The 23,603-nt window shown below is 33.7% G+C and overlaps 1 protein-coding gene across 37 annotated transcripts in view; it reads right to left on the bottom strand.

Moving 5' to 3' along the window:
• The window catches only part of LOC147064624 (rho GTPase-activating protein 21-like), a 466,312-nt gene that overhangs the window by 364,561 nt on the left and 78,148 nt on the right, over nt 1–23,603 (bottom strand). For 25 of the 37 annotated variants that reach the window (XM_085957824.1, XM_085957822.1, XM_085957819.1 and 22 more), the window contains exon 2: nt 3,317–3,386. In XM_085957824.1, coding sequence (XP_085813950.1) covers nt 3,317–3,370 — 54 coding nt within the window. In that variant the 5' untranslated portion in view covers nt 3,371–3,386. The remainder of the gene's footprint in view (nt 1–3,316; nt 3,387–23,603) is intronic. The other 12 variants (XM_085957816.1, XM_085957802.1, XM_085957823.1 and 9 more) reach the window with 1 other exon arrangement.

Genomic DNA, 23,603 nt, shown 5'->3' on the forward strand with positions numbered 1-23,603 from the left:
TACACCACTATACTCCCGAGACGAAAGAACAGTCAAAGCAGTGGATTGCGAAGACAAACCATGTCCAAAGAAGGCGAAAACCGTAAAATCAGCTGGTAAGGTTATGGCTACTGTATTTTGGGATGCACGTGAAATTATTTTCGTTGACTATTTGGAAAAAGGAAAAACAATAACAGGGGATTATTATGCATCTTTATTGGACCAGCTAAAAAACGAAATTGAAGAAAAATGGCCTCATTTAAACAGGAAAAAAATCCTCTTTCATCAGGACAATGCCCGTGTTCACACATGTTTACGATCAATGGCTAAAATTGAAGAATTGAAGTTCGAATTGGTCGACCACCCACCGTATTCGCCAGATTTAGCCCCCAGTGACTTTTTCCTTTTCCCAAACTTAAAAAAATGGCTAAGTGGACAAGGTTTTTTTGCAAATGAAGAAGTCATCGATCGGACAAATGCTTATTTTGAGGACCTTCCGAAAACTTATTTTTCTGACGGTTTAAAAAAATTGAGAAACGTCTAACCAAGTGTATTGAGCTCCAAGGAGATTATGTTGAGAAATAAAAAAAAATACAAAAATAAAAACTGTTTTAATGCTTTTTTCTAAGGAATTATTGACCCACCCTCGTAATACATATTAGATTTTTTTGTTTAGAAGACTAAATTCTTAAATATTGTAGGTACTTACTCGTAAATTCATGTGAAAAAATGTGAAAAAAATGTGAAATACTAAACTTGATACAAACAATGTTTAACAAAAACTACGTGAAGCTTAGCAAAATAAGTATATTATATTAAATATGATTAACTTTTTTCATTGGCTCCGCAATCTGATTATTAGCCTCGTGGAATATTGGCAGACTCTCGAAGAGGTTTCTTAACGGATAGTTTTTTTTACGAGAAACATGTGTTAGCCACTTTCCCAACCCACTATGTTCTCCAATCTAAGATAGAACAACACGTGAATTTGCCAGACGTAGGATTCGAGCTAGCGACCCACGACTTAACAACCAGACATGTTTCCTTCCATTGGGCATTACAAACATTATATAATAATTCTAATAATGGACAATGACAAAAATGAGTTATTTGAGCGGTTAGATAAGTGGTCGGCAAACTGCGGCTCGCGAGCCACATGTGGCTCTTTGGCCCCTTGAGTGCGGCTCTGCCACAAATGACCATGCACGTTCTAAAACAGTAAAAGATAAAATATCTTCAAATATAATCAACCAGCAACTCAAAGATCTTAAATTACTTTCAGCTTTATCAATAGCAGTTGACGAATCTTGTGACATAAATGATACAGCACAAGTTTCAATTTATGTGCGACTTATTTCATATGTCCTAAAGACGAACTTTTAGGATTATTGCCACTCGAAGGTCAAACACGGGGAGAGGATATTGCAAATGCTGTAATTAAGTGCACATCATATTCCAAAACATGCTAAACATGCAAAACATCATATTCCACTCGATAAAATTATGAATGCGAAAAATCTTTTTCAAGCATGAACTTTTCAAGAGTAAATTGAGAAGTTGTCTTATTGATGAGAACCTGGAATCGTGCCTAAAATTAAAAACATCACACAAACATGACTTACACAAACTTTTCAAGGAGATGTGTTTGTCAGTCATTGTTATGATTTAATTTTATGGATATCTTACTTAAAATTTAATTTTTATCACTAAATAAGATCATTATTAAGTATGATATCAAGTTTAATTCAGTGTAGATACCTATAGTTAAATTAAGACGCAACATTTTAAGTTTAAGAAATTTGGCTCGCAAAAGAAATCTCAAACGTTGTGTTGTTGATATTTGGCTCTATTGACTAATGAGTTTGCCGACCACTGGGTTAGATTATTGAGTGTTATCGAATTCAGCGTACCTAAATAATTGTGGTATTAAAAGATATTCGTTGACGAAACTATAACTATTTTTTGAGTTAGTGAAATATAATATATGCCGAAACCTACCAAATTATTATCCTGTAAAGTTGCGAATTCGTACATAGGTACATTACAAAATATAAATTTAAGACGTTCACAACATGGCATTTAAAAACAATGAAATAATATTAACAGTGTAAAGAAGAAATATATTATGCAGTATCATAAAAAACAGTATGAAAAGTAAATATGTAGATACAAAAATTATAAAGCATGGAAGCACACCGAATGAGCTAAATGGACCCATTTTAAGAATTTATAAAACAACGCCCACCTATAGGTACTCATCTTCGCGTAGGCGGAATATATCAACATCCGAAGCGATTTGGTTGAACAGAGATATTGCCCTCCGAATTGGCATCACCAATGGCAGGTTAGTTCTGCACCTTGGGAGAACAAACAACTGATGCTCCCGATTTCTAAGATAGTTAACAGGGACACACAAGTCAATAAGTACCTACTACCAAGAATGGCAGAGTTCTCATTTACACCACGTAGGTATAAGTCGTAAAAAATACCTAACCAAATATTGGAATCTTCTAGCATTTAAACTACAGTATGTAAAAGCATACAACTATATAATATGTACACACCGTCTCAATTTATCATTCAAATATACTACAAGGCAGGTGAAAGAAACCCCTTTAATCAGCAATAAATATAAACTTCCTTATAAGTAGTAGATAAATAATTCTAAAACACGTAACTAACTAATTGTGAATTATAAATTCTATACAGTCAAATACGAAAATATAATTATTACACTAAAATAAATATTTGCATCTTATATGGTGATTTAAATTGATTAAATATCAACAAATGCGAAAAAGCGATCGTGAGAGATGTAAACATTCGGATCGAATAAATGATGATCCGTGTACTTGAATGAGCATTCAGTATGTATTTATTTGGCGAAAGAAGTAATTTGTTTGTAAATACAATGCGCGAATTGATGCTGCGAAGACGGGCAAATATTTTGGCATTCAATAATTTATTCGATTTTAACGATTCGTTTATTTTTATTAGTCCATTGGCACTATTGTAAATATTTTCGCGTACAGGTGATGACAGTTTCGTAATTGCACATTTTAATTGATTGATAAATGATAACACAGGTATAGATATTAGATAACTCATTTTACGGTGGCACCATGAGCGATTCCTATGTGTATTAGTATTGTTTGCTAGGGCTACATTATATTTCAATGCTGACAAAACATTACCGTGTGTCGTTGGTGCCACTGTAGAATGATTTAATAGTCTTATACATAATAATAAGTATATTACTAAAATTTCAAACTTCTACGCATTGCAATTATACATAAGTTTATAAACAACAAATTAAAAAATATTTAGTAAATATTACCTTATGGTGTTGTCGCAGCGGCGCTATGGGAGCTCGGGCGCCGCCCTCCTCCATGTTTGCGGGAAAGCTGCTAGAAAGAAGAAAAATATACATTAATGATACTAAGTAATTTAGCATTTATGATAATTTAATTGGCAGTTTACTGCAATCTTGGTATCTTCAGAAATGTATACATTGATCTACGTACATTTATATAAGTGTTTTATAATTATTTTAATAATAATTAATATCTTTAAAGGCACTCCCTTAGGCCCGAATGAAACGCCCCACGTTGGGCGCCATTCCACACTCAATATTAGCATATAAAATAATCCTTCTATAGTCTACGCATATGAAGTATTTATTCTGATTTGCCACCTGGTGGTCAATTACACATTATAAAGCAATTCTCTTTTAAAATACCTGGGAACCAACAGTATGGAAAATAATGAAATGAATCAGGAACTCGCTGCCAAGCCGAAGTGAATATCAGGTCCGACCAGGGTGTCTAAGAAAAGAAAATTCCGTACCTATGTACAACGTGACTATGTAACCATCAGTTCTGTGTGGGTGTGAAACCCGTAGCCTAACGGAGAAACAAGAATAGGCTATGCATGTATTTATTGGTGAATACTCAGACCAGTTAAAGGAAGCCAAAAGTGACGCAACCGTATTAACATTAAGCTGTTTGAGAAATTTTATTTAACTCTAATGTAAAGTAGTAATTTGAGAGTGCGAAGATTCAGGTGGCCCAACCAAGTTCGTAGATGCAATGCACCTAGAAATCTCCATAATATTTATAAAGAAACCCTATTAGGCCACCTTAATGCCGGGTCCACACCAAAAACAAGTCGCGCGACAACTCGTTAAATTTTACGATAAGCATGATAATTATCGTAAAATTTCTTAAGCAATTATGATAATTATCGTAAAATTTAACGAGTTGTCGCGCGACTTGTTGCCGGTGTGGCCCCACTTTAAGAGATACACGGACAACAGCATGAGGAATGCAGTAAATGAAGGTGAAATTGCTTGGAATACTTGGATGACGGTTGTGCGGGCCATGGGCCTCAATATAATAAGTATTGCGCTAGGTTAAGTTACAATTCAGTAATAATATGTAATTATATTATTAACCTGAAATAGTTTGATATAAATAGGATACAAAAAAAAATAAGTTGGTGATTTGAAAGTCGTAAAACGGTATTGGACCCAAATCGGTGATGTTATACTGACAGAACTGTTGACTGTTTTACCGAAAGAACCATTAACAGATCCATGTGATCATTAAATGACATAACACAAAGAAACATTAAAATGCGGTGAATAAGTAGCAGAGCCGTTTATGTATGAAATAAACATGTCAGTGAACTATTCTGTTTTGGGGGTTTTACGGAGGGTGTCGTGTGCACCCGTCGTCACCCCATTTTCTTAATAATTTATTACGTGACTAATGAAAACGATCGGTACGTAAATAATCGCGTAGCATGTTGAACAGTAGCCGGCAACCATGTGCATCCGATATTAAGTTAACAAAATGATTTTTTTTATATGTTTATAAATTTTTAATCTAAGTATGTTTAATATATGGTAATGTGTAATTTTATTCGACCACACAGTAGCGAAGGGTGGAGGTAGGCTGTTAAGATCCGTCATAAATAGTGCACATAAAACTTTATTAGTGAAATGTATTTGTTTTTATTGAACTAAGACTAGAATTTACATAATATGGTGTTGGTTAGTTTTTCAAAATCAATTAAACCCTGCGTAAACCAAACCATAATAGTTTTGGTATACTTTGGGTGATACGACAAAATTATGCACAATTTTTCATTCATACATATTTGTTTTCGTTGGATTAAGAATACATATAACACATATTGTTGGTTCAGTTTTTTTAATTCGTTAAACCCTGCCTGAACCAAACATCAATAGATAAAAAATATTATTCTATCTATAAAATATGCAAAGAAATGTATGATTTATTGCATTTACAATTTAGGTATTTTTTTATTATTATCTATTATAGCTTGGTTTTCTTATTATTATCTATTATAGCATGGTTTTCGCAGGGTTTAATTGAATTTAAAAAAATACCGACACCATCTGTAAATTGTAGTCATATTTCAATGAAAGCAAATACGTATGCCTAACAAAGTTTACTGTGCACTATTCATGTCTGATCTTAATAGCCTACCTTCACCCTTCGCCAATGCAGTGAACCACACAATAATAATAATAATAATAATAATAATATATAAAACAACAAATAAAAAAATTGGCCGAAAATTTAAACCTGTTCGGAAAAACATAAGTACACATATATTAATTTGTAATAATAATACTTATGATGGAACCAGGGTTGCCAGACGTCCCTATTTGAGCGGGATTATCCCGAGTTCAACAGACAAATCCCGACTCCCGCATTGCCTGTGAAAATCCCAACTTTGTCGTATATGTACAAAAATGTACGTATACCTCTATAGGTAGCCGGCTTTTATGAATAAAATTTGAAACTGTCAGCGAGATTACAATTGTAATGAGTTTACAATAATTTTATCGATCAAAGATGGCGAACATACTTTGAAACAAGATAAAAGCTTGGAAAAATACTTTTATAATACTGTTATGATTGTATAAATTTTTGCACTTAAATCAAAATGTAATTCCTGCGGATTATTGTGTGAGTATCTTTTATATGTTCTCTTTTGTATACACAATGTACTTGTTTACAAATATTATAATTTAATTAAAATGATGTGTTTTTTTCTTAATTCTTTAAGTTCTTCTTTTTGGTCGTTCGAAATAATGAATGTCCTGAATCCCGATCTGTGGTTTTGGAAATCTGGCAAACCTGTATAGAACGCACGTACGTACGTCCCAAGAGTTAAATGTTATCGGGGTTGTTTGCAGATCCAATCTAAAAAGGTAGCGGACGTCTGATGTGGGACTTTGATACGAGCGATGCGTCATTCCCACCCTTGGTAAGCTAAGCTACTTATAAATGCAAGTCGTGTAGCATTTCTATCTGGAAATGCAATGCAAGTCACAACCCCTTTGAGCAACTAACCCCCATAGCGCTATTTGGAGTAGGAAATGTCGTGGTAGCCATAGAAGCTAACAAACATCTATACAATTAAAAAAAATATATATCCAACAAGACTTGTACCATTATGCAATAGTAGGAAATGATTCGTATTAAACAATAAATTTAATTAAAATAGCGAGTCATTACAGTACATGCTGTATTTGTATACGATGGATTTATTTTATTACATTTTATAGTAGGTAGGTACCTGCGTAGTAATGAATTCATAGAATATAATCTCTATATATATAAAAATCTCGTGTCACGATGTTTGTGGTCGAACTCCTCCGAAATGGCTCGACCGATTTTTATGAATTTTTTTATGTATATTTTTTAGGTATGAGAATAGGTCAACAAGTATATTTCATACCGCTAGGTGATTAGGGTATCTCTATCCAGAAAATTTTTCTTTTATTTTTTGGACAATTTATTTTTTGTATTTTTTTTAATATTTTGCATAAAAAAATACATATACATCCAAATTTTCAGCCTCCTACCCTTACCCTCCCATTTTTTAATCGCGATTATATTATTTTTGTATGAACAAATTTAACCGTCGTTCGTATTTCAAACAGAACGAAATTATTTATGTTGTTGAATGACAGATGGCGCTACATCCGAGAATAATTCAAGAGAAGCGACGCGTCGTTTTGACATTTCATTCGGCATATCACAACGCAGTGCGTGCAAAATTTTGTACGATTTATTTTAATTTATCTATTTTTATGTGCGTGTATCAAAGTCACAATGCCAGCAAGACGCAAGGGGGGCCATTTAGGCCGTCGAACGAATAAAGCAACAAACATGCGAAATAGTAGAGCAGAAAGAACAGACGAACAAATCCAACAAGATAATAAAAATGTGCGTGTAAGCATGTCGCAATTGCGTGCATCTCAATCACAAGAGGCACGAGCTGAACGAAATCAACAACGACAATTGGAACGGAGCCAAGCGCGCCGGTTCGTAGTTAACACACGCAGAGCAAATAACCGACAACGCCAACAAGTACATCGAACATTTATATCCGCTTCGTTCCTTCGTCTCGCATTCGAGTACGAGCCAGATATTGAATATTCCGCTCATCCGAAAGTGCTGATTGGTGCTATGGACAGAGGCGGCTCGACGACTTTCTATGTGGTGGGGTTTAGCCATTAATTATTAAATATCTACTAAATACCTACCTACTTTCTCATATTATACATTATGTACCAAGCTACTTATAATGATATTATGATAACAATACGACGGGATAGGACTGAGTGACCCCGGTCAGCGACAAATACATGACATAGCTTTTTTTAATTTGTACATAGGTGTCGCCGTGAAATAAGGCGTATTTAATTTATTTAATTATTTCAATACTACGTTAATTATCATTATGCTATTAGGTTATTACATTTACAATCATTGCCTTGTTTATTTGTATAATAATAATAAATATCTTTATAAAATTATGACGGGTTTAGATGGGTAAAATAATTTAGATAGTTCATTTAATCGTGTAATTAAGTAGGTATATTATGACAATGATAAAAATATCGGATGTGTATTTTTGATATGATGACGATGTGGGGACCATCCCTATGAATCCTTAAGGTAGAGCCGCCCCTGGCTATGGACAAACAATGTCCCCATTGTCATGCGCTCAAATTCAAACATGAGTCAGCCGGGATGTGTTGCGCATCAGGAAAAGTGCAACTACCAGAAATTGAGATACCACCAGAACCATTGAACGGCTTGCTCATCGGCACGGTTCCAGATTCAAACGTGTTCCTGAAGTCCATTCGCACATTCAATTCATGCTTCCAAATGACTTCGTTCGGAGCAACATAAATAGTTCACAATACTGCGGCAAATGGTCAACAATTCCATTCTACGTTCAAAATCAAAGGCCAAGTATACCACAAAGTAGGCTCATTGCTGCCAATGCCAAACGAGCCACATAAATTTTTACAAATCTACTTCATGGGCGGTGAGGACATCAATCATGTGGATGCACGTTGCGGCTACAATAGCCTCAATTCGCCTAATGCCAGGCGCATCGTCGGCAAACTGTACGCCCTGTTGAATGAGCTCAATGAATTATTGAAATTCTTTAAAGCACACATGCACGAATTGCAAAGTGACAATCACGCTATTGTCATCAATCCTAATAAAACACCAGCTGGAGAGCACGTGCGTCGATTCAATGTGCCTGTTGTTGACGACATTGCTGGAATCATGGTTGGCGACCACACATCGACGCGAGAAATCGTGATTCGAAGAAGAAACAATAATCTGGAGTTCATCGCTGACACACACCGTTCATACGACGCTCTCCAATATCCGCTAATTTTCTGGAAGGGACAAGACGGATATTGCATAAACATTAAATAACGAGATCCTGTCACAGGTAATTCATTCATTATGAACATCATTACTCATTTTGAATTGAGAAAATGAATGGTTGATGTTTTTTTGTTTTTATCGGCGGTCATCGTCTACAGCGCTCTATTCCTCTTTCTGTTATAGATCCCATCCCCACACACTTACGATAGATTCGTTATTTATTATTCAACAACCAAAATATTCACTAGAAATAATTTATATGGCAGAACAACGTTTGCCGGGTCAGCTAGTAATATATAATATTGGTGTCGTTTAGTTTGTTAAATAGTTTCCCAAAAAGAATTGTAGTTAATAACACACTATCCTAAAATTTTGGCCAAGATGTATTCACGTAAAACAAAAAAACACTACATTTTTATATGCACGTGTACGTTTTATTATACATATTAAGAGGTTTGTAAGTAAGTTGTAAAAAAAATATTATAAATATTCACATAAGTAATTTATAAGGAAGTTCGTGTATGACATCACTTATAATAAAAAAATAATTATACAATAGTAAGCGAAGTTTGGCACCTTTACAGTAGGTAGGTACAAGTACACGTCATTTTAGTTTTTTTTAAAGTGCACATTATTTTATTTTAAAACATATCAGTACCAATATTAATGTATCAATCGTTTTTTTCACTGCACCATCATTGTTATCAAGTCAAACTATAATATTCTTTTAATTGTATACGATCAAGCCTAGTTAAAAGTCTTGTAAGGGGGACAACCACAGAACAGATAAATAAGCTAGAAACGTAAAAGCTAGTTGCCATGGGCTTAAGTTTCGGGTTCGCTTTATTACTTTAGGCCAAAAAACTGTCCTCAAAATATTGAATGCGAGTTTCGTGTAGGTATATGACAAACTTTAATGCGTATTATGAGATCGACGTAGTAACTATTAAAAATAACATATTTTTTTTAACACGTGTTTATGTTTATCCCATATTTTTTTACAACTGAGATCCTTACCCTGTTATACCACACCTGGTAGGGTAAGTCAGTTCCTATTAATTTTATGTAGATAGGTACATACGTTATGTAATGCATTTAGTTAGAATAACGATTCATTATTCACTAAAAACTGACGTCGCTAAGAAGGTTTTCTCAATAGACACCCCTCACTTGTGAATTTTTAAGAATATAGGTGCATACTATTGAAGTCTTATATACGGCCAAGAGAGCTGAGCCATAGAACGACGAAACGAGTTAAATAATATATTTACGTCGGCACCATAGAGGGTTGTTTCAACATTGTTTCAAAACAAAGCGCAGGGTGGTAAGAGAAATCAGAAAAAATAATTTATTTTATGTCAGCAGACTTTAAAACTTCGGTAACAGATTCAATCGGTATCAACGTATGGTTGAAAATTATGTCAGGCTAACAATGGTTATAATATTTAAATGGATAACCGAGAATATTTTGATATAGGTATAGATGTTTACACAAGTTAATCGTGAAAGCATATTAATTTTCAAATATGTAGTGATACCAAAACTACAAATTAATGCCTGAGTTCACCATCGGAGACCTAAACATAATCAGAACCAAATTCAAAATACCTAGAAAAGAAAATCGTAATGTAGGTATTCTGACGGTATGCAATTACAGCACCGCCGCAGCTCGTGCGTTACGCCGCCAAAATGTAGTTGGTTAACGTATAAGGTCTTCCTCAAGAGAATACTCAAAAAAACAACACCGAAACTAAAATTCCAGCGAGCATCTCTAGCAGCTAAATGACAGCTCGCTCACGGCAAGACTGGAATCTCTCAGTTTCAAAACGTTCGCGACTAAACTGAAGAGACCAGGGAACTCAGAAATAATGGGAAGTGAAATACATAACGGGTAAGGCAATAGCAGGTAACCGACTCGAGTAAGGAAGAATCCGTGTTAAACTTACACACGTGTCAAGAATACATTTTACGTCGAATACTGAAAACTGCTCTCGGTTTATGTATTTACGCTCATTTAATGTTGGTGTATTACACACACTATTGCACGTGCATAATGCGTGCTTCATTTTTGTAGGACACTTACACATTTAAAAGCCTGCTTCAACATGCGGCGTATTGAATATAGCCTATCGGTATTCTATTTATTATCTGTTCTGTGGAAGAGACGCAACATGCTAGTCTCTCAGTTTCCAGTCCCCTATAAAACAGTGGTGCCAATATCAGTAGATTCGATGAAAAATCATATTTTCTTACCAAAATTGGTAGCACCGAACTGAACCGAACAAGCAATAACAAGTCAAGACGTCAAAAGTTAAAGATGGGCGAACCGATTTTGATAGTTTGAGGTTATGTAGAGGTTATAACCAACGTATAAACAACCTGAAATCTCAATACCTCGTTGACTCACGACCCCGAGTGTCACCCCTTATGACGTAGGTATATCAAGTGTATAATAGTATAATTAATTGTCCGATCTTTATAAATGTTTTGTGTTTTCCTTTTTAAGTACATACGTAAAGTTTTTTAGTCATCTTTACACGATTTAACAATATTTTCATCCGACGCCATGACAAAACGAATCGACGTGCATACGCCTCGAATATCGCTCTCCGAATGGCAACGCGGCCGTAATTTCGTTCGTTTCGACAGTTGAAAATTATTTGTCGTTTCACTTATGTACGCTCTTAACAACCATTGTCAGCAGGATTCGATCCAGTGCCGGACGAAGACCTCAAATGGCCTCTCAATACTTAGCCTTTAGCTGTTACGTTTTTAGAATTACACGAAGTAATAATAATATAGTTTAATTGAAAGGGCTAAAAAAATATTTGTACCTATAACTATTAAAATTTTGACCACCATCAGTAATAATATTCTTCCGCTCTAAGCGGAAGAAGCTGCTTCTAATCTGCATTACGAATACCTGGATGAAATTATTTTCAACCATGTGTAATAATTTAGGTCGGTAAATTTAATGACTGAAATATCAGGGGTAAATCTACGTAGGGTAGTGTGCTAATTATTATAAGTATCGGCTTTCAGGAAGACTAAATGTGTAATACAACAAATCGACAGAAACGATAGGGAAATTATTATTCTAAAGGCGTCGGGTCTTTAAATGAATTTAAGCGTCACCCTGTCTCGTCTGAATAACGCGTGTCTTCGCGAGGGTGTTTCCAACTTCAAAGAAGAGCGTCGTTGAAAGAACAGACATGCCTACATAATATACTACTTCCTTCATTAACATGACGTATGTATAGATAGAGTATTTCTTAAGCGCCAGACCAACTGTGCACGTGCCACCGGCAGCGACATCGGAAAACTGACCAGTGGTAGTTAGTATCGGTACAAAAATGTAATAATTCCTATGATCAGAATACTGCCACTAAACCATAATATGGAGACAACGTAAGTACGTACTATGTATCTAGTTTAAAGAGAAATTCCCCTTGTATGGCAAATCCATTTTTAAACACCAAATACTGTTCAATTTTTGCAATTGCAATTTGCAATTTGCAATTTTTGCAATTTTTGCAATTGTTGCAATAGTGGAACAATGTAATTTTGAAAATGCGCACTTGCGATTTATTCCAGTATATTGTATCAATTTGGCAGGAGTAATGTGTTTATTGTTACGGTTGCTATTACTCAAAAGCACATACATCAAGCCTATCTATCAGGCTATCGAATTTCACGACAATATGGTATGTTTACAATCAAAATATAAATAATTATAAATAACCAGTCATATCGATTGATAAAAAATTAATATTATGTAGATACCTACAGGAAAAAAACTATTCAAGAGAAATGCAACTCAGACGTCAGCAATGTAACGATGGACAGAACGCGCACAATGTGGCTTTCCTCATTTTGAATCTTGCGGTTGAACCAAACACATGTGTTGTTTTTTTTTTCAGAGTATGTTTGAAGTATGGATACAGAGCCTGGACCCAAATAATTGAGTGAATATAAATCATTCGTCGAAAATACAAAATCCCAAGGATGCAAAGACGATCTACACTCTACAGTGTACTGTAGAGTGTAGATTATACACTACGTACCTATACGCCTGTATTATCCACCTTAGAGAAAACATGGTAAACATACTTTTATTGAATGTTTATTGAACGAATTTGAATAATATCTTAAGCAGTAGAAAACAAAACAGACTTCAAAAATACAATAAGCCCTTGAAGGTCTAGAAGACCATTGCAGCGGGAGAAAAGCCGTGAAGGAGGCCATGTCTCAATTTGAACGAAAATAAGACAGCAAAATAGCATTTCTCCTCAGTGATAAGTGAATAGTATCATACGGACGTAACAAGACGAAGCAAGTGAATAAGTATAAAAAATATAATTTAAAAGGTTGCAGACAGCAGACCAAACGACAGATACGGGAACAAAGCAATCACAAGGACGTGAGTCTCGAGGACCTTCCGAGACAATAGCGCCGCCGGCAGAGGGTCTCCTGGCCGTCTAGCCTTTATATTACGACTCCCTGAAGGGGTTTCCCAGCCTCGTATCCAGGTTTTTTGCCATTAAATTTATACCTGAAAGTATTTCTATTGTTTTCTTGTCTGGAATGATACCGATCTTAATACTAAAAGAAGATAAATAACAACGATGTTATAAATAAATAATAATATAATAAGTAGGTACACAAAAGTTATGACTTGAATATTAAATTTGTTATTGTAAATTTGAAATTGTTTTATGTACTATGTCGACTTCATACTTCGCAAATGTATAGATAACTATAGACAAAATACTATTTATATTTGTGTACCTATGTGTATGTAATTAAATTACAAATATAAGTAGATTTTTGAAAACCCATATGGTAGAGATTTTTAAGACAGGACCACCGCTAGAAATACAACTGCATGTGGGGTAAAACCAAAGACTACCTCAAAATTATAATATACATAAGTACATCAAATTAACATTTTATGACATGACATTGATTATGAGTACCTACTCACACTTACAGGCAGGTGTGAGTGCTGATAATAAGAAAACCTTGCCATGAAGTACTTTTAGGGTTCAGTTCAGCTTGTTCGATTGATGTACATATAATTAGATTTCTCTAATATTTTTATTTTTTATTCAACGAATAATTCTCGAGATTTAAGAATGTAACACTCTTTATTTTTTGACAATTTGAAAACACGTGTGACAGATGTTAATTAACTGGAAAAAATATGTCAACCACCGAAATTCTAACCCGCCCCGCGCCCCTTGGGATTCGATCGATGAAGCAATTTAGAAAGCGCTTCAGTGAGAATTGTATGAACCGCTAGTTCAAGTTAGATAGGATACACATAGCTTAGCGGTCAGGGCACTGGGCGCGGGTTTGAATCAGCCTAGATGTCGTATTTTTTTTTCAAAAGATTTTTTATAGTGATTTCTCACAGGTGTTTTTTAATTAGAATACGCAGCCTACTGATCCTGCCGCATGCTCCACAAATTTCGCTAATAGGGAAGAACGCAGTTCTCCTGCTTTGAAATCGAGACTGCAATGGATTTTTAGATGTTAATTTCGTTACATCCTTACCTCACCTAGTTTTCGTAATATTTTTAACACCATCGAATTTGACACTGTCTCACATATCTGTATACGTCTACACTCTACGCTACCATTATCATACCATGTAGTCGTTACTTTTGTTAGTAGTGGGAACACTCTTAAAACATTGTATCATACAATTTAAAAAGAATACTTACGGCACAACTTACGCAATAACAAGCCATACTCTTGTGACTTGTGACACGCATAAGTAGATAGTAATTTACGTGTTGGTTTATGTTTCAAAAGTGGAACATTAATCAACTCCATTCGCTGCAGTGTTGAAAACCACAAACAGAAGTGGTAAAGTGACAAAAATGATATGCCTAGTTGACAGTTAAAAATATCGACGAGATCACGAGGCATGAAAAGGTGCCACATAGTTAATAATTTACTACAACTTTATTGTCAATTTCTAAAATGTACCTGCTGTTAATATACATACTTAAGTATATTATTATTAATGTACAACGCTCACTGAATGGCAGAAGTCAGCGCGCTGTGCTTGTATTATGTGGGTCTTTTATTGAATAAAGCTTTCTGAATTATGTGGGTCTTTTTTACGTATTTTAAAGCATGTGTACAATTTGAATTATTGGTTAGTAGAAGTAGTAAACCAATGAAATATTGGACGTTTATCGAAGCATTATCAGAAATAATCATCGTGTTGCCATGCTGCTAATTTAGGTAACAAATTTGACCAAAATATAAATTAAAAAAAGATTCTCTATTGTAAATCAGTAAACACGAATCTAAGGCTGCGCGCACACGGCAAAACGAAGTTTCGGATTCATCCGCCAAACGACGTTTGCGTTTTATTTGCGTTTTACTTGCGAGCCGATTGCGTTTTAAATGCGTTAATATTTCGACAATGCTGTCCAAGAGAAAACACGGTTTTCAAGGGGATTCATAAACGCCTTTTTTTGAAACTGCACCCTGCTGCGAGAGTATTTATCTTTCATTACAGTGGCGTACAAGGATAAATAAATCAATATAAAATCAGTACATAATATTGCATTATACCTACATTTATTTTCCCACTATTGCTTCTTTTGGAGCTGGACTGTTTTATATCGAAAGCGTTTTGAAAATTACCTATTGTTGAGCCTATTATATACCATCATCATCAATACTATCGACCGAGGGTACTTGATGGAGTTTGAATTTAAATTCTAATTGATTTAAGTTTAGTACTATTATTATTTATTAATAAATTATTAATAAAGATTTTTTTTATCCTGTTTGCTCCTGTCCTTGGAGCGTCGACAGGCTATGCGACATATCGTATGAGGTATCTCAACCAATCCCGATCGACCTGTATACATCACGCGATGTATCTAACCCTTTAAGGTTGACTGACTAATATTATTATAATTAATACTACTTATTTAATATTATTATTATATTTGAATGGTAGCTAGGAGGAGGGTTACTTACTTATTCAAGACCAGCTGACTAATAGACTGGAGGGCGATGATCCGGTCTTTTCGTACCCTAGAGGGGCCGTTTGCTGAAGGCAGACAGTTCTGTCGGTATTAATAGGTACAAGTTATCTATTTAGCCGCTACAGTACCATATTCAATTACATATTCAAAAAAAGTTGGTAGTTATGAATTCAAAACACCTTTCATAAAAAATAGATTGAAATATTAGTAGGTACACTAACACGAAATTACCTGATATAGTCTCATTACAATAGCTATCTTTTTAATATGTAGCTATTGAATTCTAAGCAATAATATTCTATTGGAAATATGAACAGATTTTAAGGGGAGATATTTCAAATGTTTATGAATAATATGTTTTAAATGTCTATTTAATAAAAGATACAATAGGTATAATAATATATTACATTGTTCTAACAAATTATATACAAAAAACCTATAAAATATTTTAATTAAATTATATCTGTTTTCCCCATTGCATTAACGCCACTGTGAAATTCTTGATGACACTAATTAAGAAAGAAGGAAGATTTTTTTAATTTTTTCGGACTAAAGTAATAAATTATGTCATACAATATGTGCCTTATTGTGTTCGACAAACAAGAATTTATTTATTGCACTATCCGAAGAATTAAAAAAAAACTTTTTTTTGTCGCCAGTGGCGAACTAAGAAAAATAAAATATAAAAATATAATATGTAAACATTACCTACATAATTATTAAGTATTTCTTTTTTACCATTTTACCTATATTTATTTTTTCCACTATTGCTTGATTTGGAATAGAATTCTGTTATATTATATCGAAAGCGTTTTTTAATTTGATGATATTTTCATAGTGTAGAAATTATTTTTAATGACTTTCATGCGGATTTTTGTTAGCTATACGCAAATGCAGACATAGTCCAAATAAGCATTAAGCATTCAAGTGAATCTTTCTGGTTGCAAACAATTCATCATGACTTCGACAACAATAACAATACAGAACATGATAAAACAGAACAGCCAGGTTTTCTCCAGGTGTTCTGTTTTGTCACTGTCCTGTTTTGTCATGGAACCATTTTTTTAATGAAAAATACCCACTCATCCGGTCATGAGTTTGTCATTGGTAAATAAAATTTATTAGGCCTTTCTGAACATAATTATGTGGTTAATCAGTAATATTTCTTAATACGCGCCCCCATAAATTTCAGCTTTCAAAAGTTCGGTCCTGGCAGATTTCTTGAAACGGCTTTGTTTTAAAAAAATACCAAATACTTACCATTTTTGTTTTTTCGCTAACCCTTTTATAGAAAGTTCTTTTACTTAAACTAAATAACAATTAGTTTAGTTCAGACTACGTTGTGATTAAGACGTTATGGATTGTGACACGGATTCATTTATTGTGGCGATCAAAAACCACCCATGTCTTTGGAACTATAAGTGTGCAGACTATAGCAATAAAATAATTAAACAAAATGCGTGGGTGAGTTTGTGTAAAGAAATTATACAGGATTTCGAGGAGAAGGAAAAAAAAGAGAAAACTGCAATTGGTAAGTGTTTATATTTTTTATACATAGATACAACAATTGAAACAATATAACAACAACAACAAAAATACTAAGTATCTGCTATCGGTATTAACATTTGAAATATAATTTCACGATTTTTTTATACAATACCTATCATTTCATAGGAATCAGTTTCATCAACTAAAAATTTAAAACCAAGATAGGGATTTAATGATTAACCTATCCGAACAACAGTATTTTTCTTGGTACGAACTAATTATTTGAGGTATACCTAGTTGTTATATGCGCATTTGGAGGGAAAATTGTTTTTCTATACCTACTTACTAATGAATATGTATAATTTAAACATTTCTTATACAGTAAATAATAGATTGATAATTGTTTTGGTGTAAATAATAAATTTTAATGCAGGTGTCTTGTAATATTACCCTTTCAAACATATAAGTACCTAATATCATCCCAGTGTAAATGTCTGAATGGACGCAAGTGTATTTATAAATCATAAATGGCAAAATACCATATACATATTTCTATACTCTAAGCATATACTATTAATAAATCAATCGTAGTTGGAGATCATTGATTATTGCGACTATTGTGCTTGAATGAAGTCATTATGAATAATTGTATTAATATGTATATTTATATTTGTATATAAAACCAGATCAAATGTTTCTTATACACATAAATTTTGCGTGTAAACAATGGATTGGTTGATTTGAAACCTTTAGTAAGTAGGCATTATTGAAAATACAAAGATGGCAATACCTACCTACTTTAACTTTTACTATAGATAAATGCTGTTATTTAATTCATTTAGGATATTAATGATTTTTATAGATAAGTACGTAGTAGCGTAAAGACCCAATGGGTTGGGCGAATGGCTAACAAGTGACAACATTCTTTGTAAAAAGTTTATTTATTAATATAATTTCCATTCAATGGAGCCCAATGTATTGCGCTATGGAGCAAAAATGTTAATTATTTAGCTAGTTCCAGTACAAGCGATTGTTTAATACCTTTCAGACTTGTTAATTGATAATTTTAACAATAATGATGCACTATAGATTTTTTTTTGTTTTTAATACAAGTAAATAATTTGGACAAAACTAAAAAATAAAGCAATTATTGAAAATTTTTAAGAACTTTTCAACACTTAACTACATATTAGACAATTTTGACATAGGCACTTCTTTTACATAGATCCAGATTTATAATTCCTTGTGTAATATATTGGAATCATGTAAGTATAGATAATTGATGATTTTTATTAGTAATAATATGTAGTGCCAGCTATTTATTGGTGGGAATTAGGAAAACATTATATTAGGTAGGTATATCTATAAGTCATAGTAGTAGTAGTAGTAGTAGTAGTAGTATAGTCAACAACCACGTGATAAAGAATATGTTATTTTCAATATTTACATTATGTATCATAAATATGCATTTCTAACATAAACGAAACGCGCATTCAATATTGGCAATATTCGAAGACACTAAACGGGCTTAGTATTTCTTGCGTTGCTGGCTTCAGATTCTTGGTCGATGGTGACTGGCTTTCGCATATCTTATTACTCAGTTCTGTGGTATGACCTATATATATTTAATATTACATATTATTACACATTATTATTAAACATTACATATTATTATTTATAAATCATGTATGTGTGAATACTTAGTAAACAGAATACAGTAGGTACCTAGCTAAATAATTAACATTTTTGCTCCAAAGCGAAACACATTGGGCTCCACTGGAATGGAAATTATATTAATAAATAAACTTGTTGCGAAGAATGTTGTCACTTGTTAGCCATTCGCCCAACCCATTGGGTCTTTACGCTGTATTAACATACAATGGTTTCAAATGTTTTAATCAGATTATTATAATCTGATTAAATCATTTGAATAAAAAAAATATAGATATTATATGAAAAATGTTCTCTTGGGTATAAGTATAAAAAAACAAATCAAATGTTCTCCTACACATAATTTTGCATGCGGACAGTAGACTAATTGAATTAAAACTTATTGTAAGTAGGTGTTATTGAAAATACAAAGATAGCAATACCTACTTTAAATTTAAAAAATAAATGTTTTTACCGAGGTATACCTATAGACTCCAAAGTAGAATGCAAGAACTCGCGGATGTCAGTCAAACGGTCGGTCTAAAGATAAATGTCTCAAAGACAAAAGTGATGAGGAACTGTTTTTCGGACCCTGCAATTATCTGTATTTCTGGCACCCAACTCGAGCAAGTCAGCAGCTACGTCTATCTCGGACAGCAGGTGTCCATAGACGGAAGCATGCACGATGAAATTGCTCGAAGAACAAAGCTCGGATGGAGTGCTTTCGGACGTCTGAATATTATCTTCAAGAGTGACCTACCATTATGTCTTAAGCGTAAGGTGTTCAACCAATGTGTGCTACCCGTGCTCACGTATGGCTGCGAGACGTGGACCCTCAACACGAGAGATGTCCAAAGGCTAAGAGTCACACAGCGAGGCATGGAGAGGTGCATGTTGGGCATCACGCGAAAGGACCGTAAGAGGAACGAATGGGTTAGGAAGCAGACAAGAGTACGCGATGTAATAGACGTTGCCAAACAGCTGAAATGGAGATGGGCGGGATACATTGCTCGCCGAAAGGACGGCCGCTGGACAAATGCCGTCATCCAGTGGTACCCAAGGGGTACGAAACGGCCACAGGGTCGCCCTAAAAGCCGCTGGATTGACGAACTGGTAAAGTTCGGCGGAAATACGTGGCAGCGAACGACACAGGACCGAGAGAGTTGGAGAAAGCTTGGGGAGGCCTTCATCCAGCAGTGGATTGACCCCGGCTGATGATGATGATACCTATAGATAAATGCAGTTATTATTTCTTAATTCATTTAGGATAATATTGATCTTTATATATAAAGTACGCAGTACCTACCAATATGTCCTAAATATAATTAAAAATCAATAACTAAAATGTAGTGTTTTGAAATAAATCAATTACAAATCCGTTGTATTTTGGTGGTGATATTATGGAGACTGCATTTCATAAAAAAGACAAAAGACGTTTCAAGATGGTAATGATTTTGTATAGAAATTATGTCAGTTTATTGTGTAGGTTTCTTCTATTATTATTGTGTGCACAAAAAACATTTGGCCACTGTAATATACCTAATATCCGGAGTTAGGGTTTATAAATAAATGTACCTACCTTCCTATATAGATAAATGGTGTTATTTAATTCATTTTGAATACTACAATACAAAACTACATATAAATAATATAGCTACCTATATGATATAATTGTATTTATAATATACTTACCTACCAATTAATTGTCTGCTGTGTGTCCCTTGTATTACGATGGTTTTATTACGTAATGTTATACGTTATATTTTGACATGAATATTGTAGGTTAACCGAAATTAAAACTACATTGTCCATAATATTATTTTAAATAATAATCAAGAAAAATAATAAGAACACACATTTTCTATAGTACTATAATAAAATTTCAACATATTTGGTAGTTAATTAAAATAAAACGCAATAAGCCACATAAGACACATTTAAAAAACCAACGTGTATTTTGGTACATCCGCGGCATCGAACCCACTCTTCATAAACGACCGCTCCCCCAACTTGGGCACAAATATTTAAAATTAAAGTAGGTACTACGTACTTATCTAGAAAAATCAATAATATCCTAAATGAATTAAATAACAGCATTTATCTATATATACCTATGTACCTATATACATTTATGTTTTAAATTAAAGTAGGTAGGTATTGCCATCTTTGTATTTTCAATAATGCCTACTTACTAAAGGTTTCAAATCAACTAGTCCATTGTCCACACGCAAAATTTATGTGTATAAGAAACATTTGATCTGGTTTTATATACAAATATAAATATACATATTAATACAATATAATATTTTACCAATTACCACCAATAGCTGTTGATAATTTATACCATTAAAGTGCAATATTACTTACTAATATACTAATACTAGCTAATACTAATATATTACACAGGGAATTATAAAATATATTACACAGGGAAAAATATGGCAACACTGGTACCAGATGAAGGTAACCATGGAGATAGAAATAGGAGAAAAAATAATATATTTAACTAAGACTATGATGCATATTATTTATATTCTACTATATTGCCACTCTAATTTCCCTTCATCGCTCACAAAATAATCTGAAAATTGGTCTCGCATTGAAATTATCATTCTTGTTTCTTGCCGATTAGATGGTTGTCCAACATTTTGGAGAACTAATGGTAAAGCAATATTTTTTAAATTATGACCATCTCTTTCACGTACAAAATTATGCAGTATACAACACGCTTTTACTATGTCTGTGGAGAAAGCAACAGAAACATCGAATGGTCTGTGAAAGATTCTCCACTTATTTGCTAAAATTCCAAATGCGCATTCAATATTTCTCCTTGCACGAGATAAACGATAGTTGAACACCCTCTTTTTTTCATCCAAATTTTGCCCGCCGTATGGTCTTAACATGTTTTCTGATAAGCTAAAAGCTTCATCTCCAACAAACAAATATGGTAATAATGGCCCATCATTTGAGATTTGTCGAAGTGGTGGAATATTGAGAGTATTTTCCTGTATCTTTTTATATAATACGCTTTCTTCAAAAATAGTTGGATCAGAGTTACGACCGTAAGATCCTATATCGACAAATGTGAACATTTGATTTGAATCACATACGGCGAGCAAGATCAATGAAAAATATTTTTTATAATTATAATACGAAGAGCCGCTATCAGCTGGCTTAATAATTCTGATGTGTTTCCCATCAATAGCTCCAATACAGTTAGGGAAATTGGCATGCGTCTTGAAGCCTTCCGAAATCTTGAGCCATTTCTCTTCAGTTGGTGTTGGAATGCAACTACCTTTCAGGGTAAGCCAAATTTGTTGGCAAACATCTCGAACGATCAGCCTTATTGTAGAGAGTCCACATCTATAAGAATAATGTAGATCCGAGAACGAACACCCAGTGGCTAAATATCTGAAACAGGAAAAAAATCAAACTGTATTTTTTTTTAAATTTCAGCACAACAACTTCAACGAAAGTGGAAAAATTTAAAGGACGGGTTTCACAGAGATGTCACTAGAAACAAGAAAATTAAAAGTGGATCCGCAGCACCTCGCCAACGACCATATGTATACTTCAAACAACTGTCATTTTTGATGCCGCAAGTTGAAGACAAAGGGATGACTGTGGGAAGTTTAGACGCAGAGGATTTAAGAGAGGAAAATTACGAGATTACTCCCAGTAAACCAAAAAAAGAGTAAATATATGATATCACCCCATGACAAAGTCATCGATTGTTTGGTTAAACGATTTGAAGTGAAGATGGATAAGGAACAATCGAGTAACAGCAATGAAAACATTTATAACCATTTCTTCTTCCCGCTGCGAGAAGATTTTAATACTATATCAAATACATACAAATTGGATGCAAAAGTAGAAATTATCGAGGTGCTGAAAAAATATAATTCAATGACACGCGCTGAAAACCGTAACAATTCCTACAATAATCCTGTACCTTCAACGTCTAAATACACGGCTGCTTTCTCCACTCCACCCACTTTCTCCTTATCCTCTCATCAAGAGACCGGGCAACCGCTTTCCCCATCGTCCGACAAAAGTGACAATTCAGCAATTTTCGACGACATTTTCGATTAATATTATAGTAGGTACCTAACTAATCTAACAGCGGTTTTTTATTTGCACAGTTTGTTTGTTTTGTGTAGATTTTAGTAATCATTTTATATTATTTTATGTAACAATGTAAGTATATAATGCCGGGTCCACACTGGCAACATGTTGCGCGACAACCTCGTTAAATTTTACGATAAGTATGATAATTATCGTAAAATTTAACGAGGTTGTCGCGCGACATGTTGCCAGTGTGGACCCGGCATAAGAGTATCTTTTATCAAATAAACATTTAAAACATATTATTAATAAACGTTCTTTTATTTATTATTAATATATATTTAAAAAACCATAATTAATATAAATATACATTTACCTATACAAGTACACAGGCAGATACCTATCAATAGTAGTAGGTAGGTATTCATTATTCTCACTTTAATAATATATTATTATTACCCATTTCCATTTTAATGTGTCTATAGAAGATAAAGGTGTCAGTCAACTAATTAGAAATAAATGAAATAAGTACATACTACAAAATAAATAATAATGGTTTAGTATACCTTATAGTTATGGCGAGCCTTTCTTCTGGTGAAATACTTTTTCTCATAACTGTGTCACATCTTTTTATTTTATTTTGTAAAACTGCTAGTAATTGTTGAAATGCGCACAA

This window comes from Rhyacophila brunnea, unplaced genomic scaffold (assembly GCF_057557595.1).
Source record: "Rhyacophila brunnea isolate RB1 unplaced genomic scaffold, BYU_Rbru_1.0 scaffold_7, whole genome shotgun sequence".
Taxonomy (NCBI): domain Eukaryota; kingdom Metazoa; phylum Arthropoda; class Insecta; order Trichoptera; family Rhyacophilidae; genus Rhyacophila; species Rhyacophila brunnea.